Below are 15,593 nucleotides of genomic sequence, written 5' to 3'. Positions count from 1 at the left end.
TCAGATATCCACTTGATATGACTAACTCAGACTGCTGAAGCCTCATATAAGCTTCACATCAACTTTTAGGTGCATTTTTGCTCTAAATGACTGGATTTTGGTCCCCCATCACTTACATTAAGCACATTTAAAGGGGATCGAAACCCTCTCTCTACTGCTGTGCAAATCTTCTAAATAGCTTTTTTGTTTGTTGGAAAAAATGTTTTAGCTACATTAAAGCTACCACATTTTATCTTTAATGAACTAATTATTAGTTTCTTTATTGATTGCTGTGCTGATTATTTTCTTAATTAATGATTTAGTCTCAGCGGCCATGCTGATGTCTTCAATTTGCTTATTTTGTCTGACAGTCCAAAACCTCAAGATATTCAGTTCACTGGGTATACTGTATATATGACAAAGGAAAAAAGCAAACTGCCCGTGGATCCAGAGATTATTTAGCATCCTGCTTGAAAAGTAACTGAAATGATGAACTGTTGAAGCTTTAGTAATGAACCAGATATTTTATCACAGTTGATCATTATGTTTTAATTAGTACTTACAAAGCTGAGCATTATAATTAGTGAGCTGATATATAAATAAAATGTTACAGATTAACATTTTAAGGAGTTTACAGAGATATTCTCATATTATCACAAAGCTGGTCAAACATTTGTAGCGTTATTACATATTATGGGACATTACAGTAATGCATTAAAAACCTTTTGTACACCAATCATCTAAAGAAGCTGTGTACCACATTTAGTAGCATGTGAACATAAACCTGTTGGATGGAGGGATGCTCCACCATGATGCAGGGTAGTGATGTCATTACGTCCATCCGTAACACAGGAAGTTCATTTTCTCTGTACAGTCTCTGATCTCCAAACCGCCCATCTCATTCCTGGAGAAGGCTCCACATTGCTGCATTTTGAGGGGGCAGAGCGGCAGGTCAGAGTACAACATATCCGCCCCGTTCACCCACAGCCAATGACCGGCCAGGAAACGCAGGCCTGCCCACACCTGGGGAAAAGAAACAACCTCTGAGACTCATGATATTGAGTTGGTTTTTTTTTTACCTTATGTGGTCATCTTTGTTGCTCAGTGCCCATCATTGTTTAAGATTTTGTTTAAATTTAGGATGTTCAAGATTACTGTGATTGCCTTGTGACAAAAAGGCAACCTGTCCAGGGTGGACCCATGTTTGTTGGGATAAGCTCCAGCCCTCCTGCATCCCTGCAGGTATAGGTAATACTACTTTCTGACACTATAAACAAAACGATTAATGGAAAAAAAATAATCTGCAGATCAATAAATAATGAAAATAATCGTTAGTTCCACCCCTAGAGCAGAGAATTGTGGAGATTGTAGACGTAGCGAGGTGTGACATCACCCGTTGATTTGCATTGGAGTTGGTTCGAAGCCCAGAGTTGCAGCTTATGGTCGGCGCCATCTCATCCATTTGGAGCCAGGACCTTCTAAATAAGGAGTGTGGGGTGTTTCCTTTCATGGTCTGGAAACATGCCTCACTACCTCGGACCCAGGCTAACACTAGCTTACTGGGAACACACTTGGGCTAACGTTAGCTACTTGAGCTAGATTGTGCTAACAGGGCAGATATCATAATCAAGTAACACCAAACTTAGTGAAATATTGCAACAATAGTCCAACTCAGTTCAAGTCCCGAAGCCGGGGAGAGCAGCAGGTGAGCCAACTGTCAATCACAGCTGTCAGTCAACGTCCACATGGGCTACATCACAGCTACTATAAGTCTTCAAATCATATTAATGGAGCGATAATTTCCAAAATGACCACCAGCACAGTTAGATTTAGCTAGATTTAGAGATTGAGACCATAATGACTGAAAAAAAATGATAAACTTATTTCTAGAGAGAAGTTGAGGCTTTTTGAATAGGAGTCGGTCGGAGCATCTTTAAGGTAATTCTGCCTCAAGTCATGTTAGTTGTAGTAGGAAGCTGCTGCTCGACCTCCACATGTAGCACCTGTACAGCAGATTTCATGCCAGCATTTCTTATAAGTGTTGCAGAATATGAACGCACCCTCTCAGTGACGGCCTCCTTGACCTTGTTCATCACATAGTTGTTGTCCACTCCAGGCTGCACGCTGACCAGGTCGTATCTTTGATAATATAACTTCAGGGATCGGCAGTGTTCCAGCGCCTCCTCCCAGGTCTTGTTCTCCTTTACCAGGACCAGGTTGTCTGTGAAGCAGATGGAGGGAAACTGGGCAGCACAGTTTTGGGCGGCCATCTTTTTGCTCACAGAGGAGATGGAGACGCAGTCGCCTTTGTTCCCCGGCTCATTTACTGCCCAGTTTCTGTACTCAGACAACCCTGAGCTCCATTTCCAAGCCTTACCTGCAGACAGATGTTGAAAGTTCAGCAACACAGATGAGATGGTTTTCTTAAGCTGTGTTTCACATGTTTTCCAAAAGTTTTCTTTATGAAAGAAGTGAAAGAGACTACTTTAAAAGGCTATATTTTTTTGAAATATCAATACATGAGCTGAGAATTATCAGCAACTCTGCAGCTCCCCTTGGCTTAATGGAGCTTTATAGCGAGTTTCAGCTCATTGTTTAGCTGTCCGGCTGCAAGGTTACTGTTTTAGTTCACTCTCAGTGCTCTCATAGCATTATTTTCGGCTGCAGCAGGCAGCTGTTTTCAGAGAAAAAGCTCTAAAAACTCAATGTACACTACTTGCTCAGCACCAAATGGCAAACAGACACAGTTAGCTGTAGACTAGCTGGTGAACAAAGTGGAGCTTTTAGCAGCTAAAGAGCAAGATATTTCTCTCAGGAGTTGGTAGAGAGCAAAAACAGAGCTAAAAGAGAGTGAATATTGGACTGACATTCACCAGGTGGACAGAAACACAACACCAAATGAATGATATTGTTGCTCTGTAACTGCTGAATGTTTAAATAAGCTAACAAATTCAACATCTCAACTTAAAAGCTGATAATATGTCAGTGTTGTGTTCACTACTTTCTGTTTCCACTGTCCCCAAGTGGCCAAAAAACTTGCTAATGTTCATGTCATATTGAATTGATTGAATTCTCTGAAAGCTCAGATAGATCAGATTTGGTGCTTCTTAGTACGGAAGTTCCTGAAAATCAAGCAAATGGGGAAGCCATTCAACAAGATTAAACCCACATTTACTGGACATGGTGTTATATTGTCAATGCACATTATTTTTAACTCTCACTCGACCAACTTTGTAAACATACAACCATCTTGAGTTGTCCTGTTACGTGAACGCTCGTAGGCTGTAGACATGGGAATCTGTGTCTCTACCATCCATCCCATATGACGTGAATGCAGCATTCACTATTTGAGATGGTGACTTAACAGATTTGGTGCCATCCTAGAAAAAAAATCTCACTAATGGATAAATTACTGGACTGAATACAAAGTAATATTTCATAAAAACATATTAGGCTGCGACAGTGTGAGTCTTTACCATCTTTGTATAGTCCAGTCCAGACTGGAAAGTCCATTGATTTGAGAGCTGACATCAATTTGTCGTAGTCTGAAAAAGCTGCCAAACCATCATAGTCTTTCCTGCAATAATCCTGGGCTTCAGACCATGTCTTCGACTGTGGTATAAATGTGTACTTGGAGTAGGTATTTTGGAGCTTTTGACAGAAGAAGAAGAAATTTCCTTTGCAATTGGCGCCGTAAATCCTTTCAAGAGAAACATAGAAACATGAACAACAAAACAAACATAAAAAAGTGTGATACATAAATCCACTTTGTCCTTTTTTTAAGGAAAAACATTCCAGTGTTGACTGTGTTAATCATTAAAGGAATATACCAGTGTTTTTGTTGTTGTTTTTTTTTGGCCCATTTACTACAAATATATACTTTGCACTATTGCTATTGCTTTTGATTTTTGAGTGTAGTCTATCCTAAACCCTACTACTCTGTGGTGGCCGAGAGCCACAGCTTAATGCACTGCAACTTAAGAAAATACATGCAAATAGTCAGAACACAAGCAAATTAAGAAACACGTTCACGAATCTGACAACACGTAAGGACACTCCACAAATACATCATTCTGCACAGTGAAAAGAACTACATCAAACTGGAAAACAAGAAGCAGAACATATTTTTGACTGGAGTGGGACTTTAAAATGAACATAGAAAAATGTTAAAAACTTGTGTTTTACCTATTTGCTTGTGTTTTCTTACATCCCTATCCATACCACTAAATATTCATAACTAAATAAGCAGCAATCAAGGTCAAAGTTCAGAAACAAACTTCTGTAGTCAGTTTAACAGAATTTCATATGATGAGCTAATCTGCTTCATCATATGTGGATGTGATTTACAGTGGCCACAACTGTCAAAAGATTTAGAGCTCAGACAAAAAGACAGATAAAGAAACATCAATCTAACCATAACTGTTCTAACTTTGGCAGATAATGTGTTCATGTAAGAAGCTAATTGAGAAAAGTTTTCAGGGTTTTTAAGATGCACCTCGAGACAACCATCTGTTTCCATTCATTTCTGCATGTTATAAAAATCAACTTAACACATCTTTAATAACAATAACAGCAGATAAAAGCGTTTAATTGTAAAGAAGAGAGTCCAAAGGCTGCTTGGAACATTTAAAAAGAATATCATGAAATATAAAACATGACAGCATGCTTATGAAAAATATTCACCAGTAATACAAAGTAAATGTGATTCGAATTAAATCTAATTAACATGTGAAAACACAGTATTAAACAGTGTAAAAACAGTCTCACATTACCGTCTGCCCTTGTGAAAGGCATAAGCACAGACATCAGTGCTGTCCGGCTCACCGTACGCCCATTTGATGGAGTAATTTTGTCCGTCAGACCAAATCCACTTATTGTGAGTCGAAGAAGAGGTGTCCGTGTCTTTATGAAGGCCGATCCATGCACGATAACGTCCCATGTTCGTACTGTCTGCATCTGACTCCGTGTAGAAGATGGCCAAGTCAATGTAGTTGTTTCTATTTGGACATAAAAATCAGACACTTTATTTGCAAAGTGATCTGTCAGAACACAATAGAAGGCAAAAAAAAGAATAAAAGGCAAAAATGCCAAAAGAACAATCTTTAATAGATAAATAAATAAATAAAATAGTACTAACAGGAGAAGATGTTTTGTGATTTGTTTACACTGTGTGTTGCATTGTGGGACAATATTGTCCACGCACAGCGAATTCAAAAATTGATATCACTATAGTATTTAATGTACCAATTATACTATATTTAATATATGTCTGGTTTGGGTAAACTTAATTTTGTCACTTTTCCAGCGTGAACACACATTTACGCCACTGTAGCACTAAATGCTAACGTCATCACTCTAACATGCTCACAATGACATTGTGGATATGCTGATGTTAGGTACAACTGTACCTACCGAACATCAGTGGTCACCAACTTAGCATCTTTAGCATGTCAACATGCTAACATCCGCTGTGATGGGAATGTCAGTTTTGTATGTGTAAGTAATGAACACACATACATTTTCAGTAATTAAAGCAACTTAAGTGATGAAAAAGAGCAAAGAAACTCAGCAGGAAATAAATATAGAAATTTGATTGGTTTTAAGTCATCATGATTAGGGTTGCAATGATGAGTCAATCGCCAGAGAATTAAATGGACTGCACTTATATAGCGCCTTTCTAGTCTTATGACCACTTAGAGCGCTTTACGCTACATGTCAACATTCACCCATTCACACACACACATTCATACGTTGATGACAGAGGCTGCCATGCAAAATTCTGTGACTTCAGCTTCTCCAATGTGAGGATTTGCTGCCTTTCTCTGTTTTATATAATGGTAAATTGAATATCTTTGGGGTTTGGACTGTTGGTCTGATGGAACAATACATTTGATGACACCACCAAGGACATAGGGAAAATATAATGGACATATTTCAATATTTTTTGATATTTTATAGAAATGAATCATTTATTAATCGAAAAAAATCATCACCAGATTAAAATCGATAATAAAAGCCATTAGTTGCAGCCCTGATCATGTTTATCCCACCAAAGTTGAAGTGCCTGCAGTCGGCCAGTCCAGCTCCGCTCACTGAGGTTTGAATTTTAGGGGCGATAAAGTTGGTCAGTTGCAGAATGAAAACTCAACAAACGTGTGATGGATTGCCATGAAATTTTGTACAGACATTTATGTTTCTCAGAGGATGAACCCTACTACCTTTGGTGCTCATCTGAATTTTCCTCTGGCGCCACCGTGACATGGACATTTGTGGTTTTAAGTTAAATGTTTCTTCAACTATTGGATGGATTACCATGAAATTTGGTACACACATTCCGGTCCCCCTCAGGATGAATTCTAATAACTATGGGGATCTTGTGTTATGTTTTCATCGAGCGGCATCATCAGGTCAAACCTTCAGTTTGTCTAATACTTTAATATAAGACCAAGTACCTGCAAAACTACTGACATTCCCATCAGCCTCAGCTCTACTTTGCAAAATGTTGCTATCATGCTAAACTAAGGTGGCAACCATGATGAACATGACCTGCTAAACATCAGGATGCTAATATTTCCATTGTGAGCATTAGTTTGCTGGTGTTAGCATTTGGCTCAAAGCATTGATGTGCAGACTAACAGAGCTGCTAGTGTTGCTAAAGTGATGAAGTGAAATTGTTCTGGTTCACATAGGTGATTTCTGTGTGATGCAGATTATAAGTTATGTTTTTGTTTATTTCCATCAGTCAGGATGATTCTACAGTTTTTAAATATTTACTTTTATTTAATGTAATGCCAAAAGCTTTACTTTGTATAATCATAAATAATAACTTCAAATAGCTACTGATGATAATGTGAATAAAGTGTGAACCCAACCTCCTGCAGAAGCTTTGCGCCTCCTTCCAGGTTAAATGATTTCGGAAGACTGTATACTTTTTCCACACCACTGATCCCAGTCCAGACACAGTACTGCTGAGGAGGAGGAGTAGGAGGAGCAGGAAGGGTCCTGAGAGGCAGCTCTTCATCATCATCATCATCCTAATTCTGTTGTGCCAGTAACAGAAAGCATCATAGTTAACCCAGAATAAACTGACTTTTTAAACATTACTGAGATCAATGCAGTTATTCATATTTGTGAGCATTATAGTTGCAGAGATTTGACAGTTTTTACTAAAAACTAATGGTTCATTACTTTTAAAATTAACTAAAAACTTTACCAACCACCTTAACAACCAATAGCTGAGTGTTGTTACCTGTCCTCATGTGTTGTTGTGAGAAACACCTGCTGCTGCTCGATGAGCCTCCAGATTCCAGCTGAACTTCCACTTTAAGTACCACATATCAGTAAAATCATTTGACTAGCAAACACACTTAAATTAACTATCAGCTCTCCGTCACTGAATCTGCAGAAACCATTTGACTATTGGCAAATGAAGGAGGGATTTACGTACAGGCATGAAAAAATGAAAGATATATTTTGTCCTAGAGACACCAGGAAGCAGAGGGATAAAACTACTGCGTTGCTGCTGCACTGTCAGGACATCTTAAACATCCTTAAAATACAGTTCTGTTCTGAATTACCGTGCAATATTGAACTAGGTTAACCATAAAACTTGTTTATGGTCACAGTGCTTTCTAAGAGAGATGAGTTTAGCAGACAGAGGCTAAGCAGACTTACAGTAATGGCACTGCATAAAAATAACTACATGTGATGAGATAATGTAATCCAGAAGGGCCAGTTTGAGTAACACATCCATGAGTCTGAAGACTTATCAGTTTATAATATATAATACTATCTCTGTCCCGTATATGTGTGGTTTCTTGTCTCTCCTCTTCTGTATGTGAACGGTGTAATGTGATTTTCCACTGTGTGTTTGTGCAGTCTGTCCTCTTTCCAGGTCTCCATGGTGATGGAGGTCACGTCGCTCAGGTCTTATTTGTTTTTGGTGGAACCTGGACATGTTATCAGTCTATCTTTCATTTTTTCATGCTGTATTTCTGTCATTTTACTTTGTCTGTTTTGTACACACATCCATTTCCTGTCTGCCCATCCTGGAAAAGAAAGGGTTCCTTCCTCTGTTGCTCTTCCTGAGGTTTCTCACATTTTCCCTGTTAATGTTTTGTTTTTTTAAGGGAATTTTTCCTTATTGAAATTGAAGGTCTAAGGATAGAGGATGTTTTTATTGCTGTATTGATTGTAAAGCCCTCTGAGGCAAATTTGTGATTTTGATTAAAAAAAAATTGAATTGAGACAAGATTTTACAACTGTGGAAAGTTACATCACATTATAAAATGATTGTTTTGACATCTGTCATCACAATCAAAAAGGTTCATGTAACAAAATAATCTACCAGGAATGTGCACTTGCAAATATTTGATCAAAGCAGCACCTTGCTTGAGAACAAGACATTGCAACAAAAGTTGAGCCAGGATCAACTTTTTTGCTGAATTATCCTCTTATTTGTTTGTTTGTTTTTGCTTTTTATTGCCAGAGCCCTCTGCGTTACTGGCACCCTAACGTGACAATGCAGGAGACAATATGTGACATGGTGCTAAAGTTTGTGAACTGTCAGCCAGCTGTTGCAAGGTAGTCATGTCTGTCGGCTTCATAGCAGTGAGTCATATTGACATGATGGTGGAAAAATCAAGGGTCAGTTTGTTATTATCCAGGTCTGAAATTAGGAGACGAGTGATTTGTTTTTCCATCAACAGCGATTGGCTGCAGCCACGAAGGTCAGTGCAGCTCAGGTCAAACAAAGGGAGGAGATGTGCACAAAAGCTGTTTTTTCATGATAATGTGAATAATCCTGCTCCTCTTCCAACGCACCTAGCTAAAACTTTAGCTAGCTAGAAAACGTGAAATGCATCAACAAAAACTTGAGATAACATGTTTGTATGAACAAGAAAACATCCCTCAGTCCCTCATAATAAATATATGCAAACAATCAGTCTTGATTGCACATGAAAAAGTTTATTAAGGGATGTAAATTTAACTGATGACATCACAGTGCAACTCACCTGACTGCACTATTCTTAGTGATAAATAAATCAAAATTCTCCTTATGGATCTCCAAATATTTACAAGAATTAAACCGAATGAATTTCATCAAAGTAGTATTATAGAACATAATGGAGAAGATTCATTCTTCAAGAAACATTCTGCATATTAAGATTAATGATGCATCAATTTATTCTTTGATACCTTTTTCAACTGCAATCACAGTGCAAGTAAACTCTGAATTATACCTGAAACAAAAAGAAGACAGTCATTAGTAATGAATATTTTCTGTTTATCACATGCAGAAACTCATGTGGTCAAGTCTTCAGATTTAAAGCATTTTAATTAAAAGCCTTCTTACAGATCAACACCCAACAGTTTGCCACAGGAATGAATTCATGACATAATGTATTCCCCCAAATTAACTAATGAGTTACAGATTGCAGTTCGTCTTTGGAAACCACTGGTTTCATATTTAACAATGTGTTGTATTTTAAAAGCTTGTTATATTATCCACTGATTCAAATCTTCATCTGAAAAGTAACAAAAGCTTTCAAATAAATGTAGTGGAGTAGAAAGTACAATATTTCCCTCTGAAATGTAGTGGAGTGGAAGTATAAAGTAGCATCAAATGGAAATACTCAAGTACAGTACAAGTACCTAGACATTATACATAGGTACAGTACTTGAGTAAATGTACTTAGTTACTTTCCACCACTGCTTTCACCTGGGCAGGACATGCTCCTCTCCAGCTGCTTTAAAGATTCTCCTGTCAGCATGCGGATCTCGTCCTTCAGCCGGCGCTGGCCGTCCAAAGTCAGGTGCCAAAAGCAGGACTTCCTCTTGCCATCTCTGCACAGCTGGTTGCAGGTTTTGCGGAAGCTGCTGTTGAAGCAAAGGTTGTGACGAATGGTGTTCTTCCAGCCCTCAGGAGCTGTCTGAAAGAAGGGGAAGTGTTCTCTGGAAAAGGACATGAAGGAAGATGATTGAGGACCACAAGGGAGCTCAAACCCCGAAAACTGGCTGTGATGCTGCATGTTGCTCCAAATACAACTTCATCATTGTGAATGACTAACAGGCCCTTTGAGGTACATTTTGGAAAATACAAAACAAGTATTTGCTATTAAACACATAGCCATATGAAAAGTTCAATATTAATTTAATTTGTGTGTGACCTATCCAGAGTTAGGTTTAGCCTAGCTTAGCACAAAGACTGGAAGCAGGCGGAAGCTGCTAGCCAGAAATCATTCAGCAACTTTAAATATGTCTATTTGGTCGAATGTTTGTTGTATTATCTCTCGTCATGGGACCTTAAATCTTTGTCTTTAAATCATTGTGTAGTATTTTGCTAAATTATTAAATTCTGACCTAGTGAAGTTATAAATCTGCTGGACTTTGAGGCTTCCGGTGTGGCTGCTCTTAAGTGCCAAAGCGATGAGGATGCAGTAATTCACCGGTGGACGAGGCCAGCATCCTGGCTTCAGGGTCTTACTGTCCTGGAAACATACAGACACCAAGTGAAGATCCATTTGAATCTGATCTGAAATACAGTTTTCCATTTTAAATTTTCCAGAGCATCCAAGAAACATTTGAGGATGTGCTTTCTTGAAAAGGTCCAGTGTATTTAGGGTGCCAAAGCCGAACATCCTCACCCTGACTTTTGTGGTTCTCCCTTTGCGCCTGCTCTTGGTTGATCGACAGGAGGCGTCTTCATCCTTTATGCAACATTCAAGAACAAAATACACACATAAGCACATTGATTCCTGTATTAGTGTCTGTGGTCTTAATGATTTTTAATAAGTACATTTACTCAGGTACTGCACTAAGGTACGATTTTGAGATACTTATACTTCACTACATTTCAGATAGAAATATTGTAATTTTTACAGCTTTACATACAAAACATATCAATTTATAAACTATGGTGCATTGATAAAGATGAATCTACCCAACAGTTTATGAAGCAGTTATCTACATAATTAAAGTGTAGCTTACAAATTAAAGCAATAATAATAACAATAACGATCCAATAATATGATAAACATTGAAGGGTCCATTCTTCATAATGAGTACTATTGCTTTTAATATTTTAAGTCATTTTATGTATTTTTAGTTACATAAAATATTGAATGCAGGACTAATAAAAGTGTATTTTTATAGTGTGGTAAATGGTATGGGGTTGCAACTAACGATTACTTTCATCATCAATTAATCTGCATATTATTTTCTCAATTAATCGGTTAGTCTGGAGCAGATGGTGACATCAACAAATGTCTTTTTGTCTGACTAACAGTCCAAAACCCCCAAAATTTCTTTACCATATTGTAAGACCAAGAAAAGCAGCAAATTCTCACATTTGAAAACCCAAAACCATCAAATGTTTGGCCTCTTTGCTTGAAAAATTACTTTAAATGATTAATTAATTATTAAAATAGCTGCAGATTCATTTTCTTTTGATTGATGATTAATTGACATTAATCACACACACACACAAGCAGGTAATGTGAAACAGATGTCTGCAGTGTATACCAGATACTCAGTGGAGGACACAGAGTGCAGCAGTTTCTCCTGGAGAGGAGCATCATGGGTAGGTGGACGTTGGGTCTCTGCAGATGTTCGGATTTCCTCTGCATGTTCACAGAGACTCAGCTGATCTGCTGCAGTTTGTCCGTACTGGATCGGGCAGGCGATGTTTGGATTCACTAACAGCCACAGGTTTGGCTTCACAAAGGTGTCTGATGGACAGAATAATCATGGCAGACATTCGAGGTGTTACAACAATCAGTTCACTGTAATTTATTTTGGCAAATTAGAAAGAAAGACGTTGCTGTTTTTCCAGAATAAAAAGAAGGTTTTCAAGGTTTCTGGCAAAAAGCGACAACAATAAAAGTTTCATTGGAAAAAAAGAAAAATCAGTGCCAACATGTTTATCCTCATCAAGAGGTGAGAGAAGAAAACAACAATACTGATGTGTTAATGATGGCGCTTGATTGTATCTGCCAATCTTTGTTTTTCTCTTTTTTACCATTCCAACACTTAAGATGCATTTTGGGATTTTCCACACACACCAGTGACTCTATGGAGCAATGTTTTGATCAGCAGGTCCCTGTTGTTTGCATCTCGTCCCTCTGTTCCCTGTTTCTCTGACTGACAGTTGAATAAAGAAGGATGGTAGCTGATGCAAACAATGCTTTGAAATACTGAAAAACAATATTTTATGAGGTAGGAAATGCAATCAACATATTTGTTAAGTTTTATTAATACATCTGCGTTAAAAAAGGTATGGTAGCTATGTGTGTAGACTGTAGCTACACTGTAGCTGATGCGCTACAGAAATCTAACTATACGTTGGTGCAACAGCAGCTACAGATTAGATTTTCACTTTACTTATTAGCATCGTTTCATTCAGTTCAAAGATTAGAGTCACTGACTTTGTGGTTTGTTCACTTTTTTTCCAAAACTAAGCTGTTGCATCACCATTGAAGTGCACTTCGGTATGTACGTCACCATTCATGGCCCTATGATCATCACGTGTTCTGACTGTCTTCAGTTCAGTAGTATGTTCAGACTTTTCTTTATAAAACTGGCCTACACACGCACATACATTTAATAGCTTAGCAGCCTATTATGAGATATCAGATTATGATTATCTCTGTAGCTTTCACATCCTTCTAGTATGCTTTCATGAGGAGGTGAAGTACTGTGAATCATGGCTGTGCTGACAGCAGCGCTCTCAGTCACCAGTGAGAAGCTCCGCTGATAAAAGCTACTGATTCGGTCAGTGACAACAGAGATTCAGTAAGGCCAGTTCACTTTGAAGATTCATTGATAAAGATTTGTTCATTCATGTGCTGAACACCTGTACAACAGATGTGTGATGTGGGGACCAAAAGAACTGTGACTGATTAGCACGAGCTGCCAGTGTTTTCTCTCTCTCTGTGTGGAGGCTGCTGAGATTGAAGACAAGATGAAGCAAACTGAGAAAAAGCTTCTTTTCAGTGTCACACATGATGATTCATCCATTTAGTGTTGAAGTGGCGCTCAATGGGAGGCATCGGACATTTACCTTTAAATGAAAACCTACACCGTATATCTATGGCAGGAATCCCGTTAACCACTCACATCGATCATAAGTGCAGCTTTAGGCCTCAAAGATAAACAATACATTGTGACATTCTCAACTTAATTTCATTGAAGAACTTGATGTTGACTCACCTGATGTTTTATCGTACCAAATGAATTCATCTTTTCTTCTTGAGGCTCGTGCAGATGGTCTCTGCACCACGTATTGATCACTCAGTTTGTCATCTGTCATCAGTGAGAGAAAAACACACTGACAAACTGCACTTTTTGCACTTAAAAACAGTCAATTCAACATTCAGACGGCATTCAAAGTTCCTGAATATATTACGAATCCTTTAATGGAACTACTGGGGAACGTTTCTCTTGTCATTATTTATGTTCTAATTAAAGCATCAATTGAGTCTTCAGCTGTTGTCTTTGTTGTTTGGAGTGAATGAACCTGACAAATTTAATTATCGTCCTTAACTTAAAGTGAAGTCAAACAGCAAAGAGGAAAAGACAACTGTCACCGTGATAAAACTGGTCGGTGGTTGTTGCCAGTTTCAGCTCCTTGTCCATGTCCCAGTCCGTCAGGCCGACAGAACAGTGCAGGTCAAAGAGTCGAGCTTTGGTTTTCAGCTGTAAAGTCATGGCTGGATGTGTGTTACAGAAGCTCTGTGATAGTTGATGCAGGTTGACTGACGGACCTGCAGCAGCTGGACCTGAACGGCCTGATTGGACTCAATTAAACCTAAACAGAGTTCAGCTTGTACTGAAACTCTTTCCAGGTAAATATTTGTACCTGCAGTTGACAAAGTTGAATTAAATAGATCAGAATTTGCTTCAAACATTGAATTTAGTAATAATTATGAAATTTGTGTGTAAGATTCTCAAACTGAATTGAGTTTGACCATTTAAATACACTCACCTGTTGTCATGTGATTAATGCTCCATACATAGTTAACATAACTGAGCTATCTCCATGACAACTGAGCAAACTCCACCCGCTGAGGAAGACCATGAGAAACCATTGAAACCTCCAGAAAAAAAGCTGGTAAGTGAGTCTTGATTTATGTTTTAGTTTTTCTAAATAAAAAAACTACTTTACAAAAAAAGTTCAAATAGGGGTGGTATAAACTCTTTCAAATTCAGATTGAACTTTCTGAGACGCTATCTGAGGGTTTTTAAGTCGTGTTGAGCTCTGAGCGGCTTCAGGGCATCATGATTGTCATTTGATTGATTGATAACCTCTTGTTTCTTTGTTCTGTTTTCCTGTGTGACCAAAAAACTTTTGGTTTGTTTGTTTGGTCTAGACTGAAATATCTCAACATCTTTGGATCATATAGTTTTATACAGACATTCATGGTACCCAGAGGATAATTCCTACTGATGTTGGTAATCCTGACTATATCTTGAGTCCCACCATGATATTTTAATTAAATGTCTCATAGATGGCGTGTCATGAAATCTGTTACAGACATTCATGTCCCCCTCAGGATTAATTGTAATTACTTTGGTGAAATTTTCCTTTTACCAACTGATCAAAATTTAAATTTGTCAAACCCTTTGGTTTATGACCGAATACCTGCACAATTAATGACATTCCCATAAGCCTCAGCTGTAAAATGCTCAACTTGTTTTAAGTTTTTTAAATTTAATTCATTTTATTGGTTTTACTATATTTTAATCATTATTTCGTCGTCTCAAATTGTTTATGTTTGCATCTGTATTTCCTTATCAGCTTGTCAGTCATCTGTAAAGCACTTTTATTGCACAAACTTATACAAAAGGTGTGATACCAATAAAGTTTGAAGATGGTGAACGTGGTAAATTATACCTGCTAGACATATGCATGTTAGCTTCGCCACTGTGAGCATGTTAGCATTTAGCTCAAAGTACTGCTGTGTCTAAGTGGCCTAAGAGATCTACTAGCATGGATGTACTTTTCTTTTTGAGAAATAAATGAATCTTCATCTTACTGACACTTGGATCACATTTACATGTTCAGACATTTTACATTACAAAAAGTTCTGCTTGCTTTATGTACAAAAAAAAGCAAACATCTTACTATTTCAACTGTGTTTTGGGTTTTTTCACACTTGCTAACGTAGAAACTAGTTTCTCTCAAGTGCAGTTCACAACAAAAACATTTAAGGAAGCAGACTTTACCACTGAGTAAATATTTAAACCACTTCTTCCTATTAGCAAAAAATTACAAAATCTCACTCTCCAATCACACACATGTACACAAACATACAAAAAAAATATTTCAACATCGAAATCCCAGTGCAGGTCACTCGCTGACATGTAAGAGCTGTCTACATCCAACTGAGACGTGTACTTTTCTCTTTATACGCACTGTGCTGCTAACTGCTTATTCTTTTTTTGTTGTTTTTTTCTCTCTTGGGATTTATGTTTTTATCTTTTTTTTTTTTTTTTTTTTAAAGAATTTTTTAGATATAAAGTATATATCTTTATCATTTCTGTTGTTGTTGCACTTCTGTGAGCTGGGAGGAACAGCATTTCATTTTTTGTGTATGCAAATACACAAGAAAATG

General features: G+C 37.7%; 2 protein-coding genes across 2 annotated transcripts; both read right to left on the bottom strand.

Moving 5' to 3' along the window:
* Positions 1–508: 508 nt before the first annotated feature.
* Positions 509–8,419, bottom strand: LOC137198627 (macrophage mannose receptor 1-like). Its single transcript, XM_067612525.1, has 6 exons — positions 7,229–8,419; positions 6,852–7,019; positions 4,752–4,976; positions 3,456–3,679; positions 2,040–2,356; positions 509–1,002 (listed from the first exon to the last, which is right to left on the bottom strand). Exons 2-6 carry the CDS (start codon positions 7,010–7,012, stop codon positions 811–813), a joined length of 1,119 nt encoding a protein of 372 aa, XP_067468626.1. The 5' UTR covers positions 7,013–7,019; positions 7,229–8,419; the 3' UTR covers positions 509–810.
* A 722-nt stretch (positions 8,420–9,141) lies between these two features.
* foxr1 (forkhead box R1) lies at positions 9,142–13,799 on the bottom strand. Its single transcript, XM_067612648.1, has 7 exons — positions 13,566–13,799; positions 13,189–13,281; positions 11,503–11,708; positions 10,626–10,688; positions 10,342–10,469; positions 9,701–9,933; positions 9,142–9,221 (listed from the first exon to the last, which is right to left on the bottom strand). Exons 1-7 carry the CDS (start codon positions 13,684–13,686, stop codon positions 9,193–9,195), a joined length of 873 nt encoding a protein of 290 aa, XP_067468749.1. The 5' UTR covers positions 13,687–13,799; the 3' UTR covers positions 9,142–9,192.
* Positions 13,800–15,593: the final 1,794 nt, after the last annotated feature.

The sequence above is a fragment of the Thunnus thynnus genome, chromosome 1, assembly GCF_963924715.1.
Source record: "Thunnus thynnus chromosome 1, fThuThy2.1, whole genome shotgun sequence".
Taxonomy (NCBI): domain Eukaryota; kingdom Metazoa; phylum Chordata; class Actinopteri; order Scombriformes; family Scombridae; genus Thunnus; species Thunnus thynnus.
Note: the sequence above shows the minus strand (reverse complement) of the source record. Positions and strands in the feature narration are given on the sequence as shown.